The following is a 24,399-nucleotide window of genomic DNA, read 5'->3' on the forward strand; positions in this document are numbered from 1 at the left end:
ATGTGGAAGATATCGCCATCCCGGCGATAAAGCAACAATGCTCAAGTGACCTAACTTTCATTGGTCCACACACATCTGAATGTATCAACTCAAGTGGCTTTGACTTCTTTGAAGGAGGATGACTCACGAAAGAAACTATTCTCTGTTTTCCAGCCAAGTAGTAAACACATCTATCTAATCTAGCTTCTTTTACCCCAAAAAGCTTACTCTTCTTGGCAAGGTAATCAATCCACTTCACAATCATGTAGCCAAGTCGTTTATGCCACAATTCCGATGCACCTTTTTTTACTGCCACATTCACTGAACCACTAGAAATAGAATTTTGCAAAGAGTATAAGTTAGAAGACTTGTTACCTCGTGCAACAACCAGTGAGCCTTTAGTGATTTTCCAATGTCCATCACCAAAGAAACAATAGAAACCATCATCATCAAGCTTTCATGCAGAAATAAGATTCAATTTGATATCCGGTACATGCTTGACATTTTTAAGCACCAACTTTGTGCCATTAGTTGTCTTAAGGCAAACAGTACCAGTACCAATCACATTCACCTGACCATCATCACCCATTCTTAGCTCTCCAAATTCACCTAGTGTAAATTAAGTAAAGAATTCATTCCTTGGTGTAACATGGTAGGCTGCACCTGAATCCACAATCCAAGTTGTCTCATGAAATGCAACGTTGATGACATTCTCATCCCAAACAAGTAAATCTGCTCTAACTGTTGCAACTTCAGTGTCATCATCTTTCTTGTCTTGCTTCATGTCCCTTTTCAACTTGAAGCAATATTTCTTGATGTGTCCTTTCTTGCTACAATAATGACATTCAATATCTTTGTACCTTGGCATTGACTTGCTTCTGCTTTTATCTCTACCATTATGACCTTTTTCCTTGTTTCTCCCCCCTATCATCTGTAACCAAAGTATCTGACTAAGAAGTGAAAGTATCTTGAGATCTTCTTCTTACTTCTTCATTCAAGTGATATAACCAAATACACTTAGTGTAATGATCAACAAATAGAACATAATATTTGAAACCATCTACTGAAATGTCAGAAGCGCTCCACCATAGCGTTGGTGTTTTCTGTAACAACAACCATTGATAATCGGTAAAAGGGGTGAGGAGAGGAAATAAAACTCGTGAGAGTGATCAAGGCTCTGATACCATGTAAGAGAAATGATAAATAATGATTTACTATACATTGCTGAGAGAGGTTGGATACAATAACTAGTGTGTATGTACAGACCAGGAAAATATATAACAAATACAACAAGAATAGAAAAAGTGTAAATTACAATAACTAATCCTACTAAAGAATAACAAAGAAGTAAATTATCAATTATGAAGATAGTCAGCAACTAATATATAGTATCTTTAACAAGGTACACTAAGTAGTAAGGTTAAAACCAAACAAAAAGGTGAATACAACATAATGGTAGATAGAAGAGTAATTTTCAAGAGATGAAAAAGAAAAATCTTCTTTATGAATTTGTTTTGTTTTAAATAACAAAATGCATGTAAATTAAATGGTATGTTCACCTTACTCCAATTTTTTGGTATTGACTTGTAACTCAAGGAAGATATTACTAGCATAGGTAAGATGCTTAGAAATCTGGAAATCACAAAATGCACTAACATTTACAACCAACAAACGCTTAGCTATAAGATGTCAAATAATGCAAGTTGAAATATGACAATATTCAATAGCCAATATAATATCTATGGAGTCAAAATTTAATGATTGAATTATCTCTTTATTCAACGAATAATTCAAACACAAATATAAATAGAATTGAAGAATAAGAGAACAACAAACAACCTACTTGAGATAAATTTTCCTAAGTGCAAAATGATACCCTACTTAGAGTGATAAGTAAAAAAATACGTGAGTAACAAGAGAGGTGACTCATGTGAAAATCTAACATTTTGTGGTTGCCTTCGTTATTAAAGCACAAATTGGTTCAATTCACTGTTGCAATTGCGTGATGATAAATTACTTAGTGAATTTGCTCCTAATAGAAAAGAAAAGATTGGACTAGAAGGATTAAACTAACATTTCTCTCTTGCTCTCTCTTTATTTTTCTAGTTTGCTTATTTTATCTTGCATTCTGAATTTTCAAATAAAAGAGTATATGTGTTACAATCTTTGCTAATTAAAACTGAACAAGTCAAATACTTGTTCTCTCTATATTTTTCTAGTTTGCTTATTTTATCTTGCATTCTGAATTTTCAAATAAAAGAGTATATGTGTTACAATCTTTGCTAATTAAAACTGAACAAGATTGGACTAGAAGGATTAAACTAACATTTCTCTCTTGCTAAGATTGGACTAGAAGGATTAAACTAACATTTCTCTCTTGCTCTCTCTTTATTTTTCTAGTTTGCTTATTTTATCTTGCATTCTGAATTTTCAAATATCTAGTTTGCTTATTTTATCTTGCATTCTGAATTTTCAAATAAAAGAGTATATGTGTTACAATCTTTGCTAATTAAAACTGAACAAGTCAAATACTTCCGTTGCGATTATAAAGTTTTGTTTTTTAAAGACTAATTAGTTAAGGTTTTAACATATAATTAGTCTATGATTTAGCAATAGATATTATAATTAATACATTTTTAAACTTTTAATGAAAAATTCTAATTCAAAAATATAATGGTGTATGTATATGTAAACAAATCTTCCTATAACCAAAACTTAAACTGTTGGATCTCAATCACTTACTATTTTATTAAGTCACAATAATGCAAGAAATTTTCCATTCTACCAATATTAGGACAAATATAAATGTTAACTTGTTGCTCACCATGTTAAGTAAACTATGACTTTCTTGGCTAAACAACCATATATAGTATAAATCATTTCTTTTTGTTTTTTCACTTTATAACGATTCTTCAAAACAACATAGCAAGCTCGATCTGTCCCAAGGGAGAGTAGTAGCTACTAGGTAGATGATTAATATTGACACTTTTGGATTTACAATTAAAGTTGAAAAGTAGTTGGACTTACTATATTGAAGAAGAGAGGATAGAACTACTTTTTTTTTTCTTTCTCAGTTCTACTAACTTTGTTACAATGTAGTATTATCCACTGAGGCTCGAACCCATCTCCTTCCACATGGGGTGCAACCGGGTGCCACTAAACCACAAAGTCATTAGCGAGGATAGAACTACTTCATACAATTAGTAGTTTAGTACAATATTTAATCTAGACCATGCATTTCTAAATCTGTTAGAACATTTATGCTACTATACCTAAGCTGAGGATACTTAAGTTTCAAAATGACTGAATATATAACGGTGTGGTTGAGTGGAAGGGACTCATTTGGTATGGAGTAACCTTAAATCTTCAGGCCAGCTGTTTCACCTAATAGAGATACGTATAATTTAGCCAGGGGATTAGTCACCGTGTTCGACGGTGGAAACCCTGACCTACACTAAAAAAAAGAATGACCGAATATATTTGATTGATATCTTAGGTCACTTCATTAATTATATCATTTAGTTATACAAAATACAAAAATACATCGAAAATCAGAAGAATAAAACAAAAAATTAAGGGAAAAAAAAATACATCAATACAAACCTGATTCTATGCGGAGGACTCAAACCCTGTGGCATAAAAGCCTGCCAAGTAAGTGACCAACACTTTCAGGAGGAAAATAAAAAACAGTTCTGCCTCATGAGGTCCCTTGACATGGGTTAGTGAAATGGTTAGTGAACCTATTTCCCTCTCTCAACATGTGTGAGGCACCACAAACTCAACCTTGATATTAGTTATACATGTTTAATAAAGTAAATAAAGTAGTTAACAAAGAAATAAAATGATACCTGATTGTAGTAAGAAATGATATTGATTGGTGGAGGTCGGTAAAGGATCAAGTTCAACACCATGTCTCTCGAAAATGTGATGGTATAAGAAAATAAAGTTGTGTATCTGTTACGAGTTATAACTTTTGACGTAGTGGTAATGATGTCAGCACCATGTCTCAAATCGAGCAGGGGTTGGGCCCAGTACTCGACAATTACCTCGCATACGCTTAACCACGTAGTTCTTTGGTTATCTAGTTGCCAGCACCACATCTCAAATCGAGTATGGCTGAGCCCAGTACCCAACAATTGCCTCACCATCGATTCGAACTTATGGTCTTGGCTCTGATACAAATTGTTGGATCTCAACGCTAGGTCACCTATCATGTAAGTCAAACATATTTAACCACAGAGTTCTTCGGTTATCTAGTTGTCATATTCTTCTTAAAACCAATTGGTGATAAGTAGGTAGGCATTAACCATTTAACCACATCCCTCCATGGTAAGCCACAACACCATGTCTCGAATCGAGTAGGGCTGAACTCAAGTAAGGCTTGTAAGCTCTTGATCCTAACATTACAAGTGGTATTAGAGCCAGGTAACGAGTTCGAACACAGTTAAGACTGGTAAGTGTTGGGAGGGGGAATTGTTGGATGGAGGTTTGTAAAGGGTCAAGTCCAACAATTGGTGGTTAGGGTATTATTCAGCGGAAGTTGGTGAAAGCCAAGTCCAACAGACCAACACATTGTCAGAAATAAAGTTACGTCTTTGTTACAAGTTATAGCTTTTGACATAGTGGTAATTAAATGCTTATCCTAACATTTATTTATATAATTTGACACATTACTTCTGTGGTCCCCTGCATTTTAACGGTTCATAAGGTTGCCTTATATCAAATTAAATCTTTACCTACTCATGACATAAGGTATTCTTCTTGATGCTTGAGTTTTTTGCGTGAACGTGTGAATTACAATTTAATGGTAAACATGTAGTATACATAACATTCAACATAAACATTCAATTCAACAAAAGTAGTACAATAATATAATTTCTCAAATTTCTTGAAAAGATGAGAGTTGCAGAAGTGGACAAGAGTTCAATATGGTAGCTAGAGGGCATCCATTGGATGATCCAAGGCATTGTTACATTGGGTCATATTCGCTGGGGAACAAGGGGAAAGGGGCAATATAATAGTACGTACATTGCTTTAACTTGAGCACACTGTTTGGTGCCGTGACGTACGCGAGTGCGAGTGGCCACCACTATTCATTCATACATACAAATACAAGTTGACAAAGAAATAAAATGATACCGAATAGTTGACACATTTTGTATTTACAGCTGAAAATTTTTGTTTTTGTAAGTTGTAACTATCATATTATGTGTTTGTAATTATTTATATGTATAAAAATTGTTAATTGTAGGTACAAAATATGTTAATTATATTAAAGGTACAAAATTTTTTTATCAGAATTCATAATGCAATATGAACCATATTCCATGGTATAACAATTGTACAAGTACTGGCAGATTGCCCATTGTGTAAGTTTTTCTCAATTCCTTTCGCTTTGGATTCTTCTTCCCAGAATTATTCCAGCTTCCAATTATTATGTGGATAAGGTTTGAGTTAAGATTAAGATTTCCATCTTCGTCTAGGAGATTCAGCCTGGTCCCAGTTCCACGTACACTATGAAACACTTAATTATTAACTATATCATTTATCTTAAGCAATCATATCATGATGCATAATGGATGAATTCAAGTGTGTAATCCATTACATTTAACTAATCCCATTATCCAAGTGCTCACATAAAAACTTAACTTGCTCATCTTCCAATGACGCCAACTCAAATAATTGGGCACTTCATCTCATCTCTTAATTATTACTCTATAACTAACAATTCAATAAAAAAATATTATGGTTGTGATCGAAGAGCTTAGCATGTTTTTCTTAAACCTCTGTTCTTATATTGTAAAAGAAAAGTCCCCAAAACTCCCATAGGTAGTTTAGTTGATTCTTAGGCAGTGTTGTAAAAATCGAATTAGCTTAAGCTGCCTAAGCACCAACTAGGCGCTAGGTGCCCTAGGCCGAAGCGATTTCAACCCTAGGCGGCTTTTAGTCAGCTGACCAACTAACCAGCCGACTAGGCACCGACTCAGACGAGTTGAGCGCCTAACTCGGCTGAGTCGAGCGCCTAACTCGACTGAGTCAGCACCTGACTTGGCCGAGTTGGCACTCAACTCGACTGGGTGGTTTTTTTGCCTACTCGACTACTCCTCTTCTATATTTCTCCAGTCATGTACTCAGCTAACCATCTAACATATGAAGTTGACTAATTTGGGGGATATAATAGTCTAACAACTCCTAGCTCTCAGGGGAAAAAGTGAACATGATATACTCGGATTACTAACAGGCTTAGGCGCCCTACTAGCGCCTAGTACCTTCTGCAATATTGTTCCTAGTGACAGATTGTGAGCAAGAACGCATCAGACACTAATCCTCCCACCTAATGTAATGGGCCACTGAATCATCGAGACTTACTCTTCACAATCTTGTGGGTCCGAGGTGTAAGAACTCTTGAGGTGAGAGATTTCGCGTTGTAGACAAATAGAGAAGTCCTCAATAACAGAACACTACTTTCACTTGGTTCCTAAATAATTGTTTTACAGGAACAAAATAGTCCTCAATCCTCATCACTTCCCTTAGCTGCATATTTAAGTACTCTCTGATCTATCCGTAACTTAAACATTTAATTAGCTGATGGTTAGGTGTGCAGCTTGTACAACTGCTTAATACCAACAACGATTAATCTATGGATAAAGTAAAACTAGAGTATCATTAACATACCTAATACTTTTTCTTCTAAGCAAGAAGGCTCACAACTTCACTTCTTGCCCATGTGTTAAGCCCAAGCCGTGTACTTCTGTACCCACATGCTTGTCTCCCTCGCCGAAATGTATATTTATTTGTAACTACTCATTATTTTCTAAGATCAATATATTTGAATGCTTAAATACATTTTAGATCATCTTAAAAACTTAAGCTTTAATGCAATTAATGGCATGTTGGGTAGATATGAATTGTAATTTATTTACAAGTTAATTCTAAGAAGTGAATAATTTCAGAGTTTGATGGAAAGAATTATAATTTTATGAAATTACAGCTCTTCAAATTTGAAGAATTACAAATCTCACATTCCTCAACTCCTAAAAATTGCAATTCCATGGAAAAAAAGATTAGAGTGTGAGGATCAAATTGCCCTCCTTAACAATCTTAGATGGTCTTTTTATAGGAGTTGTAATTACACGGACTACATTTTCGTCTTTATACTACTTATTCCCTTTCAATATATACCACTTGTTAAGATCGAAGAATTACATGGAAGAACGAATCGGTAAAAAATTTATGACTGCACCAGCTACAATAAAAGACCTCATGATAATCAATATGGGTCCTCACCACCCATCAATGCATGGTGTTCTTCGACTTATTCTTACTCTCGATGGTGAAGATGTTATTGACTGCGAACCAATATTGGGTTATTTACACATAGGGGTGGAGAAAATTGCTAAAAGCCGAATAATTATACAATATTTGCCCTATGTCACACGTTGGGATTATTTAGCTACTATGTTTACAGAAGCAATAACCGTAAATGGAAGCGCTTATTACTATGCCAAAATATATAATTAGTAGCGAAAGATGCAAATTTATTTCCTTATTGCTGGCCAAACAAGACATGACCTTTACTGGTCACTGCCCAACAATCCCGCAACCATTTGAGTGCTAAACTTGACTTTTATAAACCCCGCCCAATAATTTCTCAATTCACCGAGTGCTAGAGTTGATTTTTTTGTTCTGCACAACATTTCTTTCACAAGAATTGAAATTACAATTTATTCCTCTCTTAATTCCCTCATTGCAATCAAACATCATGTAATATCCTGTCGGGAGAAATAGGCGGGATTAGGTGGCATTCGGTGTGGCCTGTAGTATAGGTTTAGCTGTGGACTATATGGCGTAGTCCATCGTCACTAGTATGGTGATTATGAGCCAACTGAAAAGCTATTAGCTAAGGGGGATTAAAAAACAAAAAATCTAAAGGTGGAAACTACGATCCACTAGCTTGGTGTTACTCCAAGTAGAGGCCAGCTAAGAAATGGACCTCGCAACAACCTCACCTATTCACTCTGCCACCGCCATTATATATACACAACACATGATACACACTCTCCCCGCACTTCCTTCCTTCCTCTCTATACTCGAATCATTTCATTTCATTTCACCTTAATAACTTCAGTAAAAATAACCTTAATTTCTCCGATCCTCTAACGGCATTTTAATGGAGTATGGGAGGCTCGGGTCGTCGGTGGAGCGGGGCGGTTCGGCGTCGCGCCGGGAGATGTTGCCGGACGGGGCGAGGTGCGGGAAGGGGAAGAAGGTGAAGGCTCTGCTAATGTTTGCAGCGGTTCTGATCGTTGCCTCCGCGGCTTCGGTGGCGGTTTTGGTGGGGGTGAGGGGGAAGGGGGAAGGGGATAGGATCACGGCGAGGCCTACTCAGGCTATTGCCCGGACGTGTAGCAGGACGCGGTACCCGAGCGTGTGTGTGAACGAGCTCCGGGATTTCCCGGGCGCGCTGGCGGCGTCGGACGCCGACCTGGTCCACATTTCCGTCAACGTGACGCTCCAGCGGTTCGGGCGGGCGTTGTACATGGCGACCGACCTTAGCACCCTCCCGATGAGCGCGCTCGAGAGGTCGGCCTACGAGGATTGCCTCGAGCTCCTCGACGACTCGGTGGAGCTCCTCTCCCGCTCGCTGACCTCCGTAAGCGGAGGGAGGGCGCAGGACGTGCACACGTGGCTCAGCGCCGCGCTCACCAACCAGGACACGTGTACCGAGGGGCTGCTCGAAACTAACGGCCCCGTGAAGAGCCAGATGTCGGCGAGGTTGAAGAACTTATCGGAGCTGGTCAGCAACTGTCTGGCCATTTTCGCTGCCGCCCACGGCGACGATGACTTCGCCGGCGTGCCGATTCAGAACCGCCGCCGTAGGTTGTTGGGGCACGGAGATTTCCCGGAATGGTTATCTCGGAAGGAACGGAGATTGCTTGACTTGCCGGCGCCGGCGATCCAAGCCGACATAATCGTGTCACAGGACGGCAACGGAACGGTGAAGACTATCGCCGAGGCGATCAAGAAAGTGCCGGAACACAGTACTCGCCGGACCATTATTTACGTGAGGGCAGGAAAGTAAGTTCACCTTTCCCTCTTTCGAGCTGGATAAAAGCAGCCTTGATCTTTTACCCTTTTTTATCTGCCTTTCTAACTTCTAATGCCTTCTTTGCTTTATGAATTGACGTTCCTATCCATATCCTTTTACATGAATTTATTTATTCTCCTTTTAATCCCTAATTATTAGTTACTCCGTCCCATTTTGTTTATTTGATTAGATTAGTTAAATTTGGTTGAAATTATTTATAATTCAATTTTTTTAATATATAAAATTTATATATTTAGAAACTACGTTAAAATTACTTTTAAATAAAAAATTAAATTTAAAAATTATTTAAAAAATAAAGAATATATAGTTGGTTTAATTAAAAAATAATAAAGGGGACATCTAAAATGGACAGGGGAGTATTTACTAATTTTTGTTTTAATTAATCATGGAATAAGAATCCAAGAAGCCTAAATAATTATTTATGAGAGTCTTTATGGAATCATATGTCACGGTTTCTCACCAGCCATAAAGAAAAATAATTATGTTTTAGTACAATTTATATTTTATATTATATATGAACTTACCTACACAGGAAATAATACAAGTATAATTTTATTTCTCATTTTTTTTAAAAAAAAGATACCAAAATTCTTTTGTTTTTTTTTTTTTAAAGACAGCATGAATGCATTAAGAAAATTATTATTTGTAGAAAAATTTTATACTATATGGTAACTTTGCTGTCATTTCTCGGTATTCGATAAATTACCATAATGCGATTGGTTGGAAGCTCTGACTATTCCTCACGTGAACCATTTTTTAACGTTTTTTTCGAAACGGTACAATAATGTAGAGTAATTTACACATCACTAATAAGTATTAACTAAGGAAGGGTAGAACTGGGAAATCAAAGAAAATTGGGGAGGTGTTTGTAAAATGGGAACCAAATGTGTCGGCAGAAATGAGATTAAATATATTTGGGTGTTAACTATTTATTTATTTATTTATTTACGCAGGTATGTAGAGCAAAATCTGAAAATAGGGAGGAAAAAAACAAATGTGATGATGATCGGAGACGGGAAGGGCAAAACGGTAATTGCGGGAGGAAGCAGCGTTGCCGATAACATGACGACATTCCACACCGCCGCTTTCGGTAAATTAAAAAGAATTATTTTTTTTTTTTTTGGAATTTTTCTGCTTTTTTATTTTCTAATGCTGTTGAAATTAAATTTCTAAATCCATTAATTATTTGTGCCGGAAAATAATGGGCTCTTGACCCCTGCGGCCCGTGCATGCATGAATGCATATTCATGTTAAAGTATAGTGCACTCACGTGGCCTGTCACCCTAAGATTTGATAGTTGATTACTACTTAACTACCCAACTATATTGGCCCTATTCATAATGTTTATGGATATTATTCCACATCAGTTTTGCATGTGATCGCTAAATTTAAAAGATTTTTTTTATGGATTACGTTAAAGTATCAATGATTTATAATACGAGTGAATTCAATAATAAGCTTAGAGATAATTTTTTGAAATAAGATAGATCTATCTGACCGACATAATATTGTCAAGTATAGAGAATTATAGATTCAATTTTCATTAGAACATTTATGTGTACCCTTTGAATGTTACATAAGAAAATGAGGACAGCTATGCATATTGCAACACTTAACTGGCTTACCAATTTGTTGGCAGACATTATGAGAGGTGGGTGGGTCATTGCCAATACTATACATCACATTATAATTTGGAAAATTTTGAATGTGTAGACAGTATAAATATTTTCCCTTGAAATGCATTTTTTGTCCAATAACTTTTAGAAAAGTCATCCGTCCATTTCCGCCCAATTTAGTCAATGTCCCCCACCATTAGTGGGGCCGCAGTGACTTAACTTACTGGTTCAGTATGCAACATTTGGAGTAGGAAGTTAATTTTCGAAATTTGGCCGCAACAGTGAGGATTATGTTTAAAGTAGACAGATATTTTGTGCGCACTAACATTTGCTATGTTAGTTGAGCCACTAAGAGTTAATTACCGATTTGGTCCCTCGACTATTGGAATTTCACCTCTTTGATCCTCGACAATTTTTCTTGCCTAAATAAGTCATCGACTTTGAAAAAATTAATCAATTTGGTCCTCCGTTTATTTTTACCGTTTGATATCCGTTAAATCGTGACCAAATTTGTAATTTTATTATAGTCAAGGGACCATTTCAGTCAAAAATTAATTATCGAAATGGTCCCTTGACTATAACAAAATTATCAATCCAGTCCCGATTTAACGGTTGTTTAACTCCAAAATAAACGGAGGACAAAATTGATTAATTTTTTCAAAGTCGAAGATTTAATTGAGCAAGAAAAATTGTTGAGGACCAAAACGGTGAAATTTCAATTGCCGAGGGACCAAACCAGTAATTAACTCAGCCACTAATTACTATAGTTTATATCCTTCCAAATAGGGAGCCATATTTTCTAGTTATATATATTATATTATATTTTGTGAATTGTTGGAGTAAGATTTTGGTATGGTGTGGACTTACAGCTGCAACTGGGGCGGGTTTCATTGCAAAGGACATAACGTTTGAAAACTGGGCCGGACCAGCGAAGCACCAGGCGGTGGCGCTTAGGATCGGCGCAGATCACGCCGTGATCTACCGCTGCCAGATCATCGGCTACCAAGACACCTTATACGTGCACTCCCAGCGGCAGTTCTACCGCGAGTGCGAAATCTACGGCACGGTGGACTTCATCTTCGGCAACGCCGCGGTGGTGCTCCAGAACTGCACCATCTACGCGCGGAAGCCCATGGCGGGGCAGAAGAACACCATCACCGCGCAGAACCGCAAGGACCCGAACCAAAACACCGGCATCTCCATCCACGCGTCCCGCATCCTGGCCACCTCCGACCTCGACTCCTCCCAGGCCAACTTCTCCACCTACCTCGGCCGACCCTGGAAGATGTACTCGCGGACGGTCGTCATGATGTCGTACATCGGCGACCACGTTCACCCGCGGGGGTGGTTGGAGTGGAACGCTACCTTCGCGCTCGACACGCTCTACTACGGCGAGTACATGAACTCCGGCCCCGGGGCGGCCTTGGCTCGGCGGGTCAGCTGGCCGGGCTACCGGGTCATCACGTTGCCCGTCGAGGCTAGCAAGTTCACCGTGGCGCAGTTCATTTTTGGATCCTCGTGGTTGCCTTCAACTGGAGTGGCTTTCTTGGCTGGTCTTAGCACTTAATAACCACGACTAAGCTATATATACATACACGTATACATACACTTTCTAGTGGTGATCCAATTTTAATTTTCTCAAAATCCATAATTTCTATGGAGGAAAATTGTGAGTAGCTCTGATCTACCGTGATTTACTTCCTCTCATATTTTCTATCAGGCCGAAGCACGGGACTTTAGGACCTGGGATTCAAAGAAAATTGTGGGTAGCCTATTTCTTCATTTACTATGGGCCAGTAAATAATATAATTTTAATGCAATTTCATTTACCAGGCCAGTATTTGGATTACCATAGGTAAGAATATAATATAGTGATTATGTATACGCCAGTGCTGGGAGTTCAAATTTCTGAATTGACATAAGTACGCGCAAGGATATTGTGATTTGGTTACATTTTTTAATTTGTATTATTTCCCTTCAACTCAATGTATTTTGTATGAGTATGTAAAGCAAAGATTTATTAAAATGAAAAATGTTATTTTGAATATTTTCAGAAATCTACATTATTATCATTAATTAGCGTAGGCCTTGCTTAGCTTGTTGCCGTCCCGTCGGTAGGTGTGAATAGAATAATAAATGCATTCAATAATTTGTGACTGTTGAGGAAATTTTACAAATAATTGACTGATAGTATCCGTTTTTTATGTATGTGGGTCAAAACAAGACAAAAACATTAAACTACTTTGACCAAATCCAGAACATGATATTTGACATCTAAGGGGTTTTTTTTTTATTTTTTAAATGTTAAATAAGCTCTTAAATATTATACAATATAACAATTAAATCTCTGAACTTTTAAAATATACAATTAACGCTCCAAAATTTTATTTTCATGAATAGAAGCCTGTCAACCGATTATAATAGCCGGTCACTACCATTCCGACAAAAATTTGGCTAACTTCGATAACTTTTTGATGGTCATAAATTTACCTTTGAAGAAGTAACCATTTCTAATCGCTTTTGGTCACCTTCTTCGGAGAAGGGGACCGTTTTTTATTGCTTTAATTTTCTCCTAGAGAAGGTGACCATTTCTAGTCACCTCTCCGACCTAGAGGCGACCATGTTCCAATCGCCTTCCCTTTTCAGAAGATGGCGACCATCTCCACTTTTGGTCACCTCTCCGAAGAAGGCGCCCAATTTTTGTTGCCTTTTTTGGAAATAGCAACTAGTTTTGGTTGCTACTTCGAAGAGGGCGACCAATCCAATATAATCAACTAGCAATGCATTTGGGAGGTGCCCAACGATAATTATATATGATGGTTAGCAGTATAGAGTTGGTTACCGATAAATTAAATCTATTTGATCGATTTTAATGAGTTTGATGATTTAATTGTACCTTTTCAAAGTTCAGTAGTATAATTATTTTATGAGTTAATACCACAAATAGTCCTCTGACTATTGGGGGTAGTACTCCTTTTAGTCCTCGACTTTCAATTCGACCACAAATGGTCCTCTGACTTTTATTTTTGACCACAAATAGTCCTCTGTTAAAATTTCTGTTAAATAGGTGTTAAATCTAGGGGTAATATTGCCAAATTGATTAATATTATTATGATTACTTCTTTTTTATAATTATATGACAACATAATTAATTTCAAACATTAATAAACATTAAGTTAATAAATATAAAAATAAAATGGACGTGACAAATTACATAAATGAACAAATTAAATAAAAATTCATGATTAATGTCCGCAATTTGTAATTGATTAATTATATTAATTCAACGGTGGCGGCCTTCAGTTATGTCCCAAAAAATGTTTGATCGATTAATGAAGAGTGAAAAATATTAGTCGGCCATGTATGAACAACCATGAAAATAATGGAAGCAAGGTTTTTGAAAAAAAAAATTCAATTTTAATCTGTTGGTTAAATTAAATCAGATAGCTCTAATATTAAATCTTCATTTTGCACGCATAATTACAAGATATAAGGTGCATTATTTTTTATTTAGGAGTATTTATATTTGTTAATTGTTTCAATTATGCTTGTTGGTGAAAAGTTATAAACATTTTTATTTTATGACCATTATATATATCAATTTGACGATAATACCCATAGATTTAACACCTATTTAACAGAAATTTTAATGGAGGACTATTTGTGATCAAAAATGAAAGTCAGGGGACCATTTGCGGTCGAATTGAAAGTCAAGGACTAAAAAGAGTATTACCTCAATAGTCAGAGGACCATTTGTGGTATTAACTCTTATTTTATTGTGTAAAGTTCAAGGCCTAATTGACCATTTTCTTTTTTTTTTAAATAGAAAAAATAATAAATTAATATGGAACGACGTTAAATAAAATGACTAATTTTAAGAACGTCACTGTAATCTAAGAATGAAAATTAAAAGCTCAATCTACTCAATAATGATGCACAAGTAATTGTCATTTAAATACACTACTAGGATAGGATAGGATAGTATTAATGATTGTCTCAATCACAAGAAGTCTTGTTGTCACTAGCATGAAATGAGAAGAGAGAATGCCCTGACAAGCTGGAATATGATCACCAAAATGTTCCCTGCCAAACAACACATTACACATTATCTAAAGGAATTCAAAAACTCATTCACAAGTTCCTCTCAATGAAATCCCAGATTCTCTCTTCCATGTAGATACGGTCCCTGTGTCGCCGGGGCATGTGCCGCTCATCGGGAAATATGAGCAACTCGTAAACCTTCCCGGTAGCCACGAGCGCATTGATCAGTCTTGCAGTGTGCCTAAAGTGCACGTTTTCATCGATCATGCCGTGCACCAGTAAAAGCTTCCCTTTTATCTTGCTGACATGGTGCATCACCGAGCTCTCGGTATACCCTGACTGGTTCTCACAAGGAAGACCCATATACTTTTCGGTGTAGAATGTGTCGTATCCATCCCATGATGTCACTGGGGCACCCGAAACAGCACATCTGAATACCTCAGGAAACCTTGCCAGTGTCATAGCCGATAGATATCCGCCATAGCTCCATCCGTACAGTCCAATGTGACCTTCTTTCGCAATCCCATGCTTCACAAGCCACTCGGCTCCTGTTGCTTGATCCTCGGTATCAACACCGCCACAGTTGTTCTTCAGTGCACCTTCAAACTTGAGTCCTCGTCGAGCAGTGCCTCTGTTATCCATCTGTAACCACGAAAACAAACAGGTTAAGAATTTCTTCCCTTCTTTAATGTTTTTCGTTGCTAGAACTGAATTTACTCCTTCAAAGTGACTAGACACATGTTTAATCCAATAGCAAACTGTTAGGATCAAGCGCTTACCACTACACCAAAAGCTATAGAGCCACATTGTGCTGGACTAGGCCCTTACTGGCCTCCGCCCAACAATCCCCCTCCCAGCAGCAACGACTTGAACCCGTGAATTGGCTTTGATACTACTTGTTAGGATCAAGCGTCTACCACTATGCCAAAAGCTATAGAGCCACATTGTGCTGGACTAGGCCGTTACCGGCCTCCGCCCAACAATCCCCCTCCCAACAGCAGCGACTTGAACCCGTGAATTGGCTTTGATACTACTTGTTAGGATCAAGCGTCTACCACTATGCCAAAAAGCTATAGAGCCACATTGTGCTGGACTAGGCCATTACCGGCCTCCGCCCAACAATCCCCCTCCCAACAGCAGCAACTTGAACCCGTGAATTGGCTTTGATACTACTTGTTAGGATCAAGCGTCTACCACTATGCCAAAAAGCTATAGAGCCACATTGTGCTGGACTAGGCCCTTACCGGCCTCCGCCCAACAATCCCCCTCCCAGCAGCAGCGACTTGAACCCGTGAATTGGCTTTACCCGTGAATTGGCTTTGATACTACTTGCTAGGATCAAGCGTCTACCACTACGCCAAAAGCTATAGCTAGTAGTGAAAACGCAACTTTATTTCTTTATGCCGCCACACATTTTCGAGAGCCAGGGTGCTGGCCGCCCAACAATCCCCCTAGCCACATGGTGCTGGACTTGGCCCTTACGGCCTCCGCCCAACACAAACTCAGTTCACTGTTTAAGCAGTCCATGGACTGTGTTCTCAGATGCACAGAGCAGCCCAAAAGAACTAGCTGCAGTATTAACAAAGTTGCAAAATAACAAACTTCCAAGCTTATAGGGAAACTATGCAGGAAAGAGTAACTAGTTCATACTACAAGCTTGTAGACCAGATACCAGTTGATCACATAAGAAAAGAACCAGGGAAACACTAACCTTCCAAACTAAGACGCCTTTGCTTCTCAGAAATTGAGCTCTCATATCAACTGTGTTTGTCCATGAATCACCGATGAGTTGTACACTAGGGCCACCATATACTTGAACCATGGTTTTATATGGCGGAGGTCCAAACCTTGCTTCGTCTGGTTTATATAGTGCCCCGTACAAAGTAGTCCCATCCTTTGCCTGTATCTGAATTATCTCTGGAGGTTCAAGCTGGAGCATTTTGAATCTTGGAATGACAATCGGTTGATCATGCAAATGCATTATGAAGTTTCCGTCATGCAAAGAGAATAATGAAATTTTAGGAGGTGCAACCAAGGAATCATGAATATCTACAAATCTTTGCATCTGGTGATCAAGCACAACCACATGTTTTCCCCTTCCCTGTGTCAATCTTAATGGTGCCTGTAAGGGGCTGTTCATGTCAGGGAACAATTTAGCACAGTAAAGGTGAGATTCCAAAGGACTATCTAAAGTACCCATAAAATATACAAGGCCAGCAGCTTCATTTACACCTACAACTTGTTCAACCATCCAATCACCTTCAGTTAAAGGGCCCAAGCATGTTCCGTTAGAATCATGCAGATACAAATGTCTGAAGCCGGTTTTCTCACTTGCCCAGATGAATTCCCCGGGAGATCTATTCAGTCCTTTGTCCAAAGGTGTGAAGCAATCATGCAGGTTGATCCAGGTGTCATTTTCTTCAACCATAAGCACTTTTCTTTCACCCGTTTTAATGTCAAACTTCAGGATTTTTAGTTTGGAATGTGATCGATTCAAAATCTGAGCAGTAAGAATATTTCCATGCATCCAATTCACTCTCGCCAAATATTCCTCAGCATCATTTGTACCATACTTTCCTCCACACAGAAGGTCCATCCAAGTTACAGGACCTCCATTCGAAGACACTACCCCAAGGTGAACTTTTACATTTGACCCACCAGCAAATGGGTAAGCATGGTCCTCCTGTGCCTCTGGACCCGTGGAACTTTTACCTTGGTGCATGATTCTGAAAAGAGGTATATCAGATGAATCAACCTTTGTAAATGCTACAAATTTGCTGTCCAGTGACCACCAGTATCCATTCTTCCGGTCCATTTCTTCCTACATCAAGCAGAAACGGGGATAAGTTCAATCCAGCATATAAAGCAGCAACCAGAATATCCTTCAGCTAGAAATTGGAAATGAACTTTTTTTAACACTGAAAAATATTAATGTATTAAAGAGATCAAGGCAACTCTTTGCCCCAAAGTATTTATAATAAAAAAATAAAAATAAAAATAAAAAGAGCGTGGAAAAATAATCAGATTTTGAAGATGTAAAAATTATTAAGGGAAATCGATATAAAAGTTCAATAAGCAAAATTCTGTTCTTTGTAACAAGTATTTTGTTCCACCTTTCTAATAATTGAAAAGAAATTTAAAAATAAAAAATAAAAAATCAAGGGATGTATGGTATCACGTAAAGGACATAGCATACACATTTTACACTCTTTAGAAGCACCTGACCTAAAAGTAATTGGAAATGAAATTTTAATCTCACCTGGGCTATATACTCAGCAAGAGCATGTACCTGAAGAAGGAAAGAAAAACACAATTTTAGTACCATACTCAAAAACTCTAGAAAGGGAAGCAATAGACATCTTAACCATCACAGCGGTCTAAAAGAAATACAGAGAAACATGATTAACAATTCTACTTACAATACCTGAACAAGAATTACTAGTGAAGCTCTTTTAAAGTTTCTTGAATGTAGGGTGCAGGTAGAATTAGATAAAAGGGAGATAAAATCTGATCCAACAACGTAAATGAACCCTTACAATGATGTTTCCATTGGCACCGGATGTTAATTGCTTGGACTTATTGTGGATGAGGTCAAACACATTGAGCTCATTGTCTTTCACATATGCAAGCTTGGTTCCATCTGGTGAAATATGTGGATCTATAATTGGTGAGGACGAGGCACTTGGTATCTTAAGTTCTGGTTCTCCATGAAGATCCTGGAAGTATATCTGTTCACATATAAAGCAATCATCAACTGAACTGATGATCACAAAATATATACTCTGGAGCTCTAAAAGTTACACCGCATAGGAGTTTTTATAAAAATGCCAGAAAAGATTTAGTTTTGGATTTAAAAAATCTGATGAGAATTTCCCTTTAACTATACTTATTGAGTCATGATTAAACCCAGCAAGCACAAACAGTTATGTGATGGTCCAGCTATGCTCAGATTATTTTACTTGGTAAATCCCTGCTTCTCCATCATTGAGTTCATCAACAAAACAGTAACAGAGGTTTCAACATTTTCTTTGCAGCAGGGAGGAAAAAAAAAGAATTTACTTAGTTGGCATACTACATAACTTTATATTAAGAATAATGACCAAATTTTAAACTTTAGTTGGCATACTACATAAAAAATAAGCACCGTTCAAACCTACAAGCACACTAAAAGTTCAAGTTGGAATGCATATAGAAATGTATTTGTAGCTAGCTCTAAGTAAATGTAAGTTTAGAACATCAGATATTAAGTATCAAAGTTTATCTTAAACCAATGCTGAAAACTATTATCAAACAGAAGGGATGTGAACAAACCCCAGCAGGTAATGGCACCATAACGGTCTTCCTTATTGAGCTTGTCTTCACCCATTCGTATCGGGTTACACCCAACCCACGCTCCCGTGACCTCTCCCTTCTCAATTTCTCTTCCGCTGATAGATTATTCTCATCAAGACCACCATCAGGAGGACTGAATAGTAATTCCTGCTTACCGTTCTTGAGATCAAATACATAAACCTTCCTATTCAAAGTTTGATTGGGACTAAACAAATACGTCACTAGGCTATCATCAGGACTGAAACTAATTGAAGTTGGCGCTCCATAACCAGGCAATGGGTACTGCACTATCTCCTCAACAGGAAACAGGAGGCAATCCTCTAGAGGCTTAACAATATTAGTATCAGTAAGCGGCATTTCACAAGAAGATGATCTTGAACGTTTCAAACTCTTCTTGCTATTAGCATCTGTAGATTGCATTACAAACTAAATTACCAGGAGTGCGCATTGAACTGTGAAAACCAATTAATCTGCAAACAACAAAAATTTGTATCAATTCCAACACAAACACAAACTCTCCAAGCCACAGTAATGAATAAAATGCTCAGGTCCTTCTTGAAATTCAAATTACAAAACCAAATCCCAGATTATTTACAAAAAAACATAACTTTCCATCCATTTCCTCTTTATTTCCCCTTAAAACAACAGCTAATCAAACCTAAACCTCTCATCTTTATCTTGTTTCTGAATTTAGAATTTTGTCTGAAAATTCCCAGGAAAAGAAACCCGCCGAATTCAAGGATTAGAGAAGTTAATACTAAGAAAATCCCAGATTATCAACAGCAGGGATGATCCAAAACACAGCCCACGGTGATAAAATAATCAACGATAAATGAATGTCGAAGATAATTAATAGAAATCAGTAATTAGACTTGAAATCTGACCTTAACTAGACAGAGAGTTTGGATTGATCGGCAAGAAAAGAACAAGGATTCCGATTCCCTTTTGCTCTTTTCTTCAGATTAAGAAAGAAATCGGAATCAGAGAATCAAGGCCGGGTTGCTCTTTTCTTCAACTTTCCAAGAAAATGAAACTTAAGAGTAGAAAATAGCAACGAAGCAACCTCTCACGTGAACTGAAGAAAAACAAAAAAGGACAAATACTGTGGAATATTTTGTACATTTTCTAAGACGGCAAAGCGCGTGGGGTTACGCAAGAACCGTTCGTGCGTGGAGTGAATTATTGTACAGCATGATTGCTATGCTGCCGTTGTTGGGGACTGATCAATTCTGGGCGAAGTCAAATCAATCTGTTGGTGGAATGATTTTTTCTTTTATTCCCCTACCAAACACTACTTTTTAATGAAAATCTATTCCTCGTAAACCAAAAATTTAATTTCAAAGCTTAGTATAATTCCTCGATCAGAATAATTGATGATCTGATTCTTAAGGGTGTATTTGAAAACTTTAAAACTAGATTTTTGAAAAATCATTTTACGAACTGTTTATGTTTAGCAAAGGATGACAATTGACTTCTATCACTTTAGGATTGCTGTAAAGCTTAAATAATCTCTGATTCAGAACTACACAAGTTTCAATTCCAACATAATGTATTTTAATTTATAAATGCACAACTGCATACAAAGAAGCATGGTTTATCACTTATAAATGGCCCATTTTGTAGTGGATTTGTGAGATATAGATCCTTGTAATCATGAAGTTAATGGAACTAGAGTTTTAGTTGATTCCTCTGTTGAACAGAATAATGAGAATAAGCAAGCAGAAGAGAATAATGAACAAAAGAGAAACCTAAAGATTCTGATTGTAGGTTTGTCCCTCACAATCTGATTGTAGATTATAGGCACCAAAGACAAGATTATCATTAAATTGAAGCTCCAACTAAGGCTGAGATTTTGATCAATTTATTTATTTATTTATCCAGTAGGTGAAGCAAAAGACAGCATGATTGAGAAGACAGATGCTTCAAATAAAGTGATCTGCTATTGTTTTATTTATTGTGCTGCTTAATGGTAATCTGTTTTGGTTGTTTCCATTAAATTGGACTAAAATTCTGATTAGCCTACTTAGAACTGAGAAGCCCTTAGTAAAACTGCGCCAGTTGAAGGAACTAAGACTGTGTTTGGTTGACAGGTTTAGATATTAGGAATGAGTATCAAAGTCATTGTTATTGTTTGGTTGACAGGTTTTAGAACATTACTGATGGATTTAATTAACCCGGGTAGCCCGAATCAATAAACCCGATAAGATTATAGGGGTATGACAAGTAACGGATCAAAGTGTACCTCGGAGGTATTTTATATATTGAATAAAGGATAAAGTTATTACAAGATTGTGTAATAATAGGACAAGAATGTCGTTAGGACAAAGTATGATGAAGATGTCTCAATAGGACAATGTTGCATGTTTTTATACTAATTCCTAGGCCCAACCGCTCGGAGAGAACCACTCTAACGGCCTAAGACCGCGTCAAGCCGGGACCCCGAGGGGTCAAGTCATGGGCCGGGGTCGGCCAAGTCGACCCCGATGGGTCAACTTGGGCCCAATACGGCCCAGTCGTGTGGGCCCGGGTTGGCCTCCTATTACCGCTCCGGGGCTGACCCGTGGTAGACCCGGTTAGTATTTATCCATCATCAGTCCCCCACTCTCTGAGCTGCGAGAAGTCGTCAGCGAAAGAGAGTAGTTCAGCAATAAATTGTACCCCGAGCCACGCTACCTCGCCTAAAATCACGGCCAAAATATTATCCATGTCTAAAAATCGCCTCCAAATATTATCTCGCACCACTCCCGGGTCGTCCGTAATTACTATCGCAGTAGGAGTCTACAAGCAGATGAATTCCAAAATCCAAGTCATACTTATCCCCTACTAGTTCAATCCTATCATAGTTCTTCCACTCCTACACTCTATAAAAGGTCTTGGAAATTGCAAGACATCCCCCACACTCAACCATCCCATCACCATCAATTCTCCTTACACTTCCTCTTCCCAACCACTTTTTCAAAATTCAAAAATCACTTTTCACTTTCCCCCATTTTTCCTTCTCTTCCCCTCTATATAATCCCCCTTCGTTTTCATTTTTCCTCCCCCACACATGAACACAAATCTTCCTCTCTCCCCAAATCCTCCCATTTTTCCGGCCGCGAGAAAATGCCACCGCCGAGCCCCCGCAGTCGCCGGTCAACCACCGCCGCCTACTGCCACCGACGCGCCATCGTCGCCGGTCAACCATCATCGCCCACTACCAGAACGTCGCTACCTCGCCCTCGCGCCACCAGCCCGCCGTCGACGCCGCTGCCGAGACCGCACCGTCAGCCCGCCGTTGATGCCACTGCCGAGCCCGAGCCATCGCCGCCGACCCCGAGGAACCGCCGCCGAGCCCGAGTTTCCCCCAAATCCGAGTCCGAGTCCACCCCGTGTCTCACCTCAAGTCTCCACTTCGTTTCGTCTTAGAGTTGGGTTGGTAATTCCACTCCTTTTAGAGTTCCATGCGTTTCATTCCATTGCATGCCATTGTCTTCCCCTGACCCCTACTTGAGTTTGTTGGACTCGATTAGCTTCCTTGATTTGCCAATGGATAATGACGACCCCATTCCTTTAGAGTTATTTCCCCCTCAGCCCGTGGAGGTCGTTATGCCGCCTCCACATCCTCCTATAGCGGCCTGGCCCCTCCGGGCCATCATGCCTACTAGTCTCCCGGAGCCCTTCTCTCAAACTAAATACACCGAGCTTGACTCCACTCTTCCAAGTGAGGTTACCGTCTCTATGGACGAGTATGACGTTGCATGTGCCCGCTCGTTGCTTGGGCCCACTGTAGAGATGGTAGTACCTCCTTCCGAGAGCACCATCTTAGAGCCTCCATCACCACACTTTTTTGGTGTCCACCTTAGGTCCCTTGAGATGGGCCTATGCTTCCCCTTTCATCCTTTCGTTGTTAGTGTACTTAATTATTATGGTATTGCCCCAAGGCAACTAGTGCCGAACTCACATCGTCTTCTAGTTGCTTTCTTGATTAGGTGTGCCCGGCGCGACCCCATCCCTAGCGCTTTTCAATTACTACTTTAATATTGGGTGCTCCTCGGCTACCCTAGGCAAGGGGTTCGCGGGTTTCTCGGCCCATCCTAATAGGAAGATTTTTCATGAGCCTAAGGGGGTGTTTGGATACTGGCTGATCAGCCATTTTTCAGCTTTTTTGACCCACTTTGGCTGTTTGACTTAGTCAATAAGCCAAAATGGGTGTTTGGTAAAATAGCTTTTTCTTTGAGCTGATTGCCCCAACCAGCTGAAATTAGAAAACGCTACAATGGGCAGCATTTTCATTCAGCTTCTTGATCTTTTTATTTTCAAGACAAATTTACCCCATTGAAAATCTATCTAAAAAATAAGACTGAAGAAAAATCATTTTTATTGAAAATGAGCAGTGGAAACCCCAAATAACATAGAAAATCAATCTCAAAACAAAAAACATGAAAATTGTTTTTGTATTGAGATTTCTATTACAAAATTGAGTAGCATAAGCACAAAACACATTCAAACCCAAAAATGAAACAGAAGAATATGCAATTTTTGCACTGAGGTGTTCTACTGCAAAATCAAGCAATGAAAGTCACTAAGATATATAGAAAACGAAACAAAAAATAATAATAATAATAGAAGAGTAATTTTTGTACTAACATTTTCTACATGAAACCCGAATATATTTTCTTCTTTCTTCAGATTCTCACCTTCCCTCAACTTCAAACTCTTAAACCGCTGCTGTCGATGATGCTCTGAGTTGCTCTGGCCGCAAATGAAGGTAAGGGAAAATGAAATGCCGATGATGCTCTGAGTTTCTCTAGCCGCAAATGGAAGTAAGGGAAAGTGGAATGCAAGTTTAATTAGGGCATTTGGTTTTTATTTGTCAAATTCTGTATAATTATATTTTGGCCCCAATAGTTTGTTATGATTTCAAATTCACCCATTTAATAATAATAATAATAATAATAATAATAATAATAATAACTTCAAAATAAAATTATTTTAAACTTTATATAGTCATAATTAATATTTAAAAATAATTTATGATGATGAATATTATTATTATAAAAAAATAAAGTATATACTAATAATAATAATAATGAATGTCCTTATTGGTCATTTTACATGCAATCAGCTAATACTAAACAACTAATTTACCAAACACTTTTTTATAACCAGCTAATACAATCAGTTGGTCAAATCAGTTAACACAATAAGCTATTAGTTACCAGCTAAACCAATCAGCTATCAGCTATCAGCTAACAGTCATTTGCTAAACACCCCCTAAGACGTCCAACAAGAGTTGGAAACCCCAGTTCGTCTTTGTTTCTACCAGTCCCTCCCTTCCGT

General features: G+C 38.1%; 2 protein-coding genes across 2 annotated transcripts; one reads left to right on the forward strand and one right to left on the reverse strand.

Moving 5' to 3' along the window:
- Positions 1 to 8,030: 8,030 nt before the first annotated feature.
- Positions 8,031 to 12,751, forward strand: LOC116012775 (probable pectinesterase/pectinesterase inhibitor 34). Its single transcript, XM_031252432.1, has 3 exons — positions 8,031 to 9,057; positions 10,042 to 10,178; positions 11,574 to 12,751. The coding sequence occupies exons 1-3, from the start codon at positions 8,150 to 8,152 to the stop codon at positions 12,269 to 12,271; spliced, it is 1,743 nt and encodes a 580-aa protein (XP_031108292.1). The 5' UTR covers positions 8,031 to 8,149; the 3' UTR covers positions 12,272 to 12,751.
- Positions 12,752 to 14,604: 1,853 nt separating this feature from the next.
- Positions 14,605 to 20,167, reverse strand: LOC116013261 (dipeptidyl aminopeptidase 4). Its single transcript, XM_031252928.1, has 6 exons — positions 19,962 to 20,167; positions 19,057 to 19,547; positions 18,282 to 18,473; positions 18,005 to 18,034; positions 16,457 to 17,566; positions 14,605 to 15,387 (listed from the first exon to the last, which is right to left on the reverse strand). The coding sequence occupies exons 2-6, from the start codon at positions 19,495 to 19,497 to the stop codon at positions 14,836 to 14,838; spliced, it is 2,325 nt and encodes a 774-aa protein (XP_031108788.1). The 5' UTR covers positions 19,498 to 19,547; positions 19,962 to 20,167; the 3' UTR covers positions 14,605 to 14,835.
- Between the last annotated feature and the right edge of the window lie 4,232 nt (positions 20,168 to 24,399).

This window comes from Ipomoea triloba, chromosome 3 (assembly GCF_003576645.1).
Source record: "Ipomoea triloba cultivar NCNSP0323 chromosome 3, ASM357664v1".
NCBI lineage: Eukaryota > Viridiplantae > Streptophyta > Magnoliopsida > Solanales > Convolvulaceae > Ipomoea > Ipomoea triloba.